The 9,045-nt window shown below is 38.3% G+C and overlaps 1 protein-coding gene across 3 annotated transcripts; it reads right to left on the reverse strand.

Annotated features, from left to right (window-relative positions):
• Window positions 1-262: 262 nt before the first annotated feature.
• ccdc32 (coiled-coil domain containing 32) lies at window positions 263-9,016 on the reverse strand. Of its 3 annotated transcripts, none has more exons than XM_053633807.1 (4): window positions 8,894-9,016; window positions 2,550-2,791; window positions 2,295-2,448; window positions 263-1,661 (listed from the first exon to the last, which is right to left on the reverse strand). In XM_053633807.1, the coding sequence occupies exons 2-4, from the start codon at window positions 2,782-2,784 to the stop codon at window positions 1,487-1,489; spliced, it is 564 nt and encodes a 187-aa protein (XP_053489782.1). In that variant the 5' UTR covers window positions 2,785-2,791; window positions 8,894-9,016; the 3' UTR covers window positions 263-1,486. The 3 variants fall into 3 exon arrangements, with proteins under 3 accessions (XP_053489782.1, XP_053489783.1, XP_053489781.1); XM_053633808.1 differs by having other exon boundaries at window positions 2,550-2,955; window positions 8,894-9,002; XM_053633806.1 differs by having other exon boundaries at window positions 2,550-2,865; window positions 8,894-8,996.
• Between the last annotated feature and the right edge of the window lie 29 nt (window positions 9,017-9,045).

The following is a 9,045-nucleotide window of genomic DNA, read 5'->3' on the forward strand; positions in this document are numbered from 1 at the left end:
AAATCACAACAAACTACTGACATCTACTGGTTATTATTTTGCAGATATACAGCCATACAAAGGGAATATTAACGTTTATGTGCAATATCATTAAAAAAAAAAAAAAACCCATAAAAAAACAAAGGCCAATGTGTCTTCAGGCTTTCATTCTAATTAAGGAGAAGCACACCTTGAATGAAAAATCCACCTCCTTACTAATCTTTATAATTAACTGAACAATTAATCTTCAGTGGCATCCAAGATAATTAAGAATTTAATCAGACTTCTTTCTTTTTCCCCCATCATGTTGATCCATTTCCACTTTGGTTAACATTTTCCTACATTACTCACAATGCTGTTGAACTTCCTGCTCAAACAGATAAGCTTCCAAAGCTTCAACGTTCACACTAATACCATTGTCATCGTACTTGTGATCACCTTGATGGCTAACTAGCTTAGCCGAATCTCCGCCATGAGTCAACACAATGCAACGGTGAGGAATAACTGCACTGCAATATAGAACTGAGCCCAGTGGTTGTTGTCTCCTCTACTTCTACTTCGGATATCTCGTTAACGTGACATGCACAGTTGCTGAAAAATGGTGTGTGAGAAAAGAAGCTTTGCTCTTTTGTTTTTTGGAGCTTATTTCCCCCCTTGCTATTAAACACTATCGTAACTGCGCTGGCAATGTCCCCCAGTGACGTCAGCAGGGCCTACAACCACTAATTTCTCACAGGAATAACGAAAATGCTTCAGCAGCCAAGAAATCAACACAAGAATAACAAAGCACTTCAGAAATATTTCAATATGAACATATTTAATGTGTTTGAGTGCGGAGATCTCCTTTAAAACTCATCTGCCCACTGAAGAGCCAAACTAATGAAATTAAACTGGTGGAATTGTGTGCTTGATGGTAGCTAGTGTAGAGGAAGTAGCGGTGAAACATAACCTGATACTGTTTAATATTGTTTTTAAAAGCTTGTGCATGCATGGTGACATCATTAAAAAAAGCCCAGAAAACTTAGAGGAGATGAAAGATCAAAGAAAAGCAAGAAATTTGTCTATTAAGAGATTGATCCTCATGTGTACTGTACGATACGTAGAAGGACACGGACAGGTAAAATAAAAATGGCGGTTTTGATTTCTGGTTTTCTTGAAAACCCGGTAGGAAGAGCTATACAGAATGTTAGACCTTTTAAAGGTTTTAATTTATGCAGCTAAACACACAAATATCATAATACTGTTCAATATCTTAAACACTAATTTGTGTTGCAGAGCAGAGAGAGAAAGAGAGAGAGAGAGAGAGAGAGAGAGAGAGAGAGGAGAAAAAGTATGGTGGAAGATTACAGAGTACTTAAGATAATCCCTTTTGACTTTAAAATACAGAATATGCTTTGAAAAGCCCCACAAAGTCTTCCTCTGAAGATTTCACCATCATATACTACACACTGAATCTACACACCATCTGCTGGTCATGTGACTACAGTCTTTTGGGGAATGATGTGACTTATTTCTCGGGACTTGAACATTCTTCCTCGTCCAGCTCTTCTGAATAACCTGTGTTGGATGGGTGGTGTGAGGCTCTTTCTCTGCTCTTAGATGGCAAGAGGAGGTACTCCAGCTCTTCTGCACTGATTGCTACACGCTCTGGAGACAACCAACGCTTCAGATGCTCCAAAGCACTGCCGAGGCAAAAAGGACAAAATATTACAGTGTACTACAATTCTAAATGTCAATGTAAATGTCAAATATCCATCAGCTGTGCAATATGCATATACCATTACGTACACGACTCCGTATAGTCTTTTGTCCAGCCAAAAATGCTTGATTTTGCTGTGGCTTTTTTCCAGAAATTTGCGATGCGTTTTTTTTTTTGTTTTTTTTTGCGGAAAACTACTGGAATTGGTGAAATTGCACTGCAAGAAATTGTTTTGCACAGTCTTTCACAGTGATGTTTGCTGGTAAACGAAACATTTTAACTGTACTCATGTTCGACGCATGTGAATCGAAGAGGGCTTTGGCTGAATGCGCGTTATGATAACGTCACATGATGCATCTTAGCCCAAATCTGCGGTAATTTTGAAAAACTGCAAGCTCCTCAGAATATTGCAAAGTTTGCTTGATTTTGCGTTAATTTCGGTGATCATAAATCTTGGAAGGACCGGTATACCATGGACAGATAAGCAAATTAACATAATTGAAGATCAGGTCATATAAGCACCTTAATAAGTACCACCTTCCATACAAATATAAATTAGTACAGTGATGGCCAAGGGAACACCACATAAGACTAAAGAGATTTGTTCTTCACTTGCCTCTGATCCAGATCTCCTTCTTGGAATAACTCTGAAGTCTGGGCATCATGGAGGAACCTGTCCCAGCACTCCTTTTTGGCTTGGGACAAGGAGCGCAGCATTTCCCTTGATGTCACCTCATTTGACTGACCTTTAATCCTCTTCAATCGGTTCTCTGCAAAGCAAAGCGCATTCTCTTAAAGGTCACGGTAGACCATTTTTAAAATGAAGTCTATTAGCATCAAAGTATGTCAATTAAAAAAAAACCTCCCATACCTAAGCTGGCGATGTAGACTGCAGAGTCTGCCATCGGTTCCCACTGACTGGAAGAAGTAAGGTTACTAGGAGAGGTAAAGTTGCACTGGTTGCTCAAAGGACCTTGAGGCTGGAATGAATCTGTGAAGAGTTCATCAGCGGCTCCGTGGTCCAGTGGCTCCGGCAGATCCGAGCAGATCTCTGACCACAAATCACCGCTGGACCGGGTCTCGAAACTTTCGGAATCATCACTCATGTCTCTGCTAGATTGAGCGTAGCCGTAAAAACAATTGCCAACTCAGTAATCACAGCCCAGCGATGTGAGGTGTTTTCAGACCTAGTTCGTGAGACTGAATCAATCATTCAAACTACAACACTTGACACAATTGCAACAGCAATTTGTAACAGGGTGAGGATGGAGTTCATGCTAGTATAGAAACAAGAAACAGGGGGGGTGAGGAACACAAAACTAATTACCAGTTGCACCACACATTCATTTACTATACTTGTGTTCTAATCAGAGATCTCTAGATGGAATTCACTGAAGGTTTAATCAATCTGTACAGGATTTTTTTTGTGATTGTTGCAGTCAAAAATGATTGATTTTATTTCAGAATTCGCAATGCAACTTGCAGGGGTTTTTGTGCGAATTTCTGCTATCGCAAAATCCTGGAGGGCCTGATTGAATAAAACTTCAAATGATAAGATTTCATTCAAATCAAAGGGTGTAGGAGTAACTTGGTAAAGCAATGTTAGTTGGGTTGGTGGCGGAGTTGGAAAAACTGCATTTGCAGTGGATATAAGTCTACACACCCCTGTTAAAATGGCAGGTTTTTTTGTGATGTAAAAAAAATTCAACCAAGATCAATCATGTCAGAAATTTTTCTACCTTTATTGTGAAATTTGAACCTTTAATTAAAGTGAAAAAAATTAAGATGCATTATCACACCATTCAATCTTTCTGACATGAGTTTGAATGTGACTGGTTGATTCTGAACATATTCCCAATTATAAAAGCGTGTGCGCACTTATACATACTGGATATTGATGTTTTTTGTTTATCTTTTTTTTTTTGGGTGTTTGTCACTTGATATTTATATGTTGCAATTTCACAGTAAAGGTGAAAAAGGTTCTGACATGATTTAACTTTGTTTCATTTTTTGTACATCACAAAAACCTGCCATTTTAACAGGGGTGTGTATACTTATATATATATATATATATATATATATATATATCCACTGTACTGTACACACACTAGGCAGCAGCACAAGAGGTAGTAGCATACAGAGAATTTGTTTATCACAAAATAAATGTATTGAAATTTAAAACGCAATGTTTTGTATCGATATTGTCTCATGAAGCCTGTATTGGGATACGTCTCACATCGCAGTGTATCCTCTCATGCCGAATAATAATCAGAAGATTTCGAGAAATCATAAGATAATGTTTGGTAGGGTTGCACCACGGTATACCAGTACTGCTGTCGTATCGCGATACTAAAGCTTCAAAATACCGCTGATGCCAATGTATTTTTAATATAGTATCGTCGATACGATAGTATCGTAAGTAATGTTGTCTGTTTTGCTAAAATGACACTTTGCTTGATCTCATTGCTTTTGCAGAATATACAAAGGTTAGTGACACTTCATTTAACCAAAATTCTTTACCTTAATCTTTAAAGATTTCCTGTTTGCTAGTATGCTAACCGCTGTGTTATAATACTAAACTTAGCAGTGTTTGCTAGTAAGCGGGCTAACATTACACTAACCGCCATGTTATAGTACTAATCTTAGTGTTTGCTGGTAAGCGAGCTAACGTTCCTTACTTTCCAAATTCGTTTCCAAATTCAGTTATTTATTCATAATGATGTGCTGATTACTAATACTCTGAGGACAATTAACATTTGCATGATTTCATTGCACTAGGGAACAACAGATGATGCACATTGAATTAGTTGGTTGTCAATTGTATGATTGTTCTTGAGTTTTTCCCCAATATCCAGTTATTCATTCTCATTAATAAAGCATTCAGAGGAAAATTCAGTTTGTCTGTTTTCATTTCGATCTGTGTATTTCTGTAAATTTGGTTCATTTTGTAGATTTGAATTAGGAACTAACACAATATTGCGTGGTATCATGATACTTCAGCTGGTATAATATCGTACGATATGTTCATGGTATGGTGACAACCCTAGTGTTTGAGATACTGATTGATGGTGTTTTCTGGGAGACCTGCCTCTAATAGCTAGTTTTGTCGGGGAGAGTCAGTGTATTCATCAGACTCTTGAATAGCAGTTTGTCATTTTTATATCTCCCTTGCCCATGAGACAAACTGTAATCGCAATGAAAAAACAACACTGTTAACATGTGTACATTTTCGTTCTGCAGTCCTACACTGATTGATGCCTTCCCCTCTGGTAAAATAAGCCTTGTAAGCTGCCTTTTAAGGAAAAGGTGGCAGCTCAGAGTAGACCGCATTTCTGGGTCAGAAAAATAACCTGTCACTCTCTCTCTCTCATTTGTCTTTAGTAACCACTTTATCTTGGTCAGGGTCACAGTGAGTCCAGAGCCAATCCTAGGAACACTGGGCATGAGGCGGGAAAAGTTTAGTTCATTAGTTCACATTTATTCAAATATTGTAAGAACGATAACATTATAGTGATCTGTAAATCCCCATGGTGCCCTTCTTGCTGTTAGAATTTAATTTCTTATATGTTTCTAGAATAAATGAATTAATTATATTTCTAAAATGTTCCGATATACAGGAAGCCAGAAACAGTTCGCAGTAATATAAGTCTGTCATCTAACAGCAGCATGATGGTAAACAAATGTGCGCCGGTGAATACGATTTAATATGAAGCGTCCATAACTGTCACGTCCGTAACGCATTATTATGGTTTTTCAGAGCAAAGAAGGGAGATGAGTTGTTGAACATAATTAGCATGGATGTACATTAGCTTTGTACAGAAAGTTTTAAGTTATTTGTATTAGTAATTATGATATATGATATAAACTTAATCTTGAAAACGGTACGGATGTGACATAGCACTGAAGGTTGTGACGTCCTAAATATAGCCCTTATAAATTCAAAAGGCATCGCTGTTATGACAAAGTGAGTGTATTTATTTCTCAGACATTTCTCCATCTTTCTGCAAAATGCTTATTGTTAACATAAAGTTTTTTAAAAAAAAAAGGTTTTTGAACCCACTTTTGAAAACGTGACATATGGCGGGTTGAAAATATTATTTTAGTACTGGTGAACACCTTATATGTGGTGGATAAACATGTCAATTTCCTTAACATTTCTATTACAGCACATTAATGCAGTAAAATACAGACCTAAATGGACAATTTAACAATGGTTTTGTTCTTCTGTTAAGAAATGTATTTTTTTTAAAGGTAAAGTTGACATTCGCATGGAACTGCAATGAATATTGCAATATTATATTATATTAATATATATTTCACATCTGGGGCAAGTTAGCATAGCCCGTCCCTCTACATGCATGTTTTTGGACAGTTGGAAGAATATAACCCGATAATATAAATATAACCAGATAACCCGGAGGAAACCCATGCAAACACGGGGAGAACATGCAAAACTCCACATACAGTAAGGCTACATGATTAATTGTATTGTGTTGTTATTGTAACACGAGTTTCCACCATGAACACACCAAATAATAGCACAACATCTGGAAATAGCATGGAAGGGCATCAATCAAAACTCAAAATGAACAGCAGGTGTGTGTGTGTGTCTGTATAAAGGTAAAAACATCAGTATAGAACTGCAAAGTGTAGCAAGAATGTACCGTAATTTCTGGACTATAAGCCGCTACTTTTTTCACACACTTTGAACACTGCGGCTTAAACAATGATGCGGCTAATTTATGGATTTTTACGGGCTAACGAGCTTCATGCCGCCAAAACATTTAGCCTCGTCACATTGGACCAATGAAATTACCGAACAGGTCACAGTCGACCAATGAAACTGTTCGAATTAAATCAAACGCACTCACACTAAATTCTTCAGATCAGTCATTTTGCGCTTCATGCACACACCCTCATCATGGAAAACACACGAAGAAATGCATATGATGCAGCTTTCAAGTTAAAGGCGATCGATCTGGCTGGTGAAGAAGGAAATAGCATGCGAAGAGAAACTTTTGCTCAAGTCTGCCACTGGATCCTAACAGCGTGGAGCAGTGTCAAAAAATCTACTATCACCAACTGGTTTCGAAAGGCTGGACTGCTACGTGATGAAGAAGACAGCACAAGCTCAAGGGCGAATTTGCCTCGAGATGTAAGTGACGAGAGCGACAACGAAAGAGAGACTGAGGAAGTGTGTGACGAAGTACCGGTAATTCTGAGGCTGTTCAATTCCGACACTGAAGAAGACGACTTTAGTGGTTTTAGTGCGCAGGAGGAAGGTGAAGATAGCGATCAATGACTTTTCCTGGTAGGCAACTGTATTTTTTATTTTTTTAACCAGCCATGTTACAGGCACTGTTCGGAAAAAAGCATTTACGGTACGTATTTAATTAAAAGTTAAAAAAATCTTTCTGTGTAAATATCTCATGTTACAACGTGGACACCTGCGGCTTATAGACAGGGTGCGGCCTATATATATACAAAATTTTTTTCTTTTTAAAGTTAGTGGGTGCGGCTTATATTAAGGTGCGCTCAATAGTCCGAAAATTACGGTAAGTGAGGAGAAATTGGTACTGAAAAGGCACATCCCTATTTCCTGACTCTTCACTGTTAAATATGACCCATTCGACATACGACATAGAAAGTGGAAAAAACATGTTTGCCTTTTGTTAGCAACAAGCTAGCCCTAGTTCAGTAGTCAGGGCACTGATCAGGAAGTTGGCCATTTTAAGGGCTGTCTCAATCGCAAAATCCTTCCAATGCACTGGAACGTTCACGCCCTAAAAAAATCCCACAATGCACCACAAAAACCAGGGAGCATCGATGCTCACTATGTTCCCTTAGTGGAAATGATGTCATGTGTTCTGAAACCTCTCAGCTCTCTCTCTCTCTATCTCAAAAAAATGAAGAAGGCAGACAACTCTCAGCCAACTGCGTCCGAAACCGCATACTTACCTGCTATATAGTAGGTGAGACATGTATTTTGGCTACTAAATAGTAGGTAAATATGCAGTTTCGGACTCAGCCCACGGCTTCAAGCAGTCGCCTATTTGCACGGATAGCATGACGAATAATTAACTGACCTTGAAGCTTTCGTAAAATTTAAAATGAAACACCCAAAACTGTGTACGGTACCATAACGAAGACGAACTGTATGTTAATACGTGAAATTCTGGAGGGAACATCGGACGGCGTGGCGTGGGGATGTAATGACGTGTGCCGTTAATCGATCTATGTTCTATAACATGTACACCGAGAACATGAAAGGAATCTTCTAAAAGCAACTCATGTAAACACCTTAATCACAATATTGTCTTATCCCGAATAAGGTCAATAATTAGACTACTGCTATCCATGTAAATGTAGTCTATAACACGTCAATAATGCGACTAAAATAGGAATACTCCATAGGAATATCCGTCCTAAAAAATGTCTTAATTCGATGTGTTAACTTCAAGTATGACTTTAGTCGGATTAAGGTAATCAATAATCGCTGTTTACATGCTAGTTTCTTAATCAGAGTATCATCTTAAATCGAGTTAATATCGGATTATTGTTGTCCATGTAAATGCACCGAGTGACTACTCCAAGCTGACAAGCAGAGGAGGCATCTTCTTTGGCTTGTCCTAGATGGAGGTTGGGAATTACAAGCTGCAAGCTTCGGTCGAATGAAGCATTAGTGTCTGTGTGGATTTTCACATGTTCTCCCTTGGGTTTCCTCCAGGTTCTCTGGTTTCCTCCAACCACCCAAAATCATGGAAGGTGGACTGGTTACTCTAAACTGCCCCACAGGAGCCACCACAACTCTGACCAGGGTTAAGCGGTTACTGAAGATGATTGAATATACTAATAAGAATAATGAGTAAATGAATCCAAATGTTATATGGGTATTTGTGTTGGGGATGATCTGCTTCTGATGGATTTGCCCATCAGCCTAAACAACCAAAGAGCCAGTAACACAGCCTAAACACACAATCCCATTATACTCGTCCCTTCCTTATGTGTGTCAGATTAATTCCTCTGATTTGGCTGTCTGCGTGACTAACATAATCAGTCTGAATAATATATCTGGCCAAAACAACAAACTAAACAGCCAAGCGTGAAATCTTCCCTTAACATCAGGACGCAAAAGCAAGGAGAGCTAACTAGCAATATCCAGAGACCACGTGATCTATATATGTAACGCAACCGAAATTTATCTTCCATTCTTACCTTAAATGTAGTTAATGCTCTCCTAATTCAAATATATTAAACAGTTAGCAGACTTCACGTATTAACACACGAGCACCAACATTTCAGTTTGCTCTCCGAGGTAAACAGAAGCACAACCGAGACGTATTAACGTTTCTGAATTTTCATTGGAC

The sequence above is a fragment of the Ictalurus furcatus genome, chromosome 9 (assembly GCF_023375685.1).
Source record: "Ictalurus furcatus strain D&B chromosome 9, Billie_1.0, whole genome shotgun sequence".
In the NCBI taxonomy this organism is placed as follows: Eukaryota; Metazoa; Chordata; class Actinopteri; order Siluriformes; family Ictaluridae; genus Ictalurus; species Ictalurus furcatus.

What these genes read in the sequence shown, in the direction of transcription:
- ccdc32 (XM_053633807.1), bottom strand. Translation starts at nt 2,784, where the DNA reads ATGAGTGATGATTCCGAAAGTTTCGAGACCCGGTCCAGCGGTGATTTG. An exon ending in AGTCTACATCGCCAGCTTAG is followed by an intron (nt 2,449 to 2,549) that starts GTATGGGAGGTT and finishes TTTGCTTTGCAG; the next exon opens with AGAACCGATTGAAGAGGATT. An exon ending in GAAGGAGATCTGGATCAGAG is followed by an intron (nt 1,662 to 2,294) that starts GCAAGTGAAGAA and finishes TTGCCTCGGCAG; the next exon opens with TGCTTTGGAGCATCTGAAGC.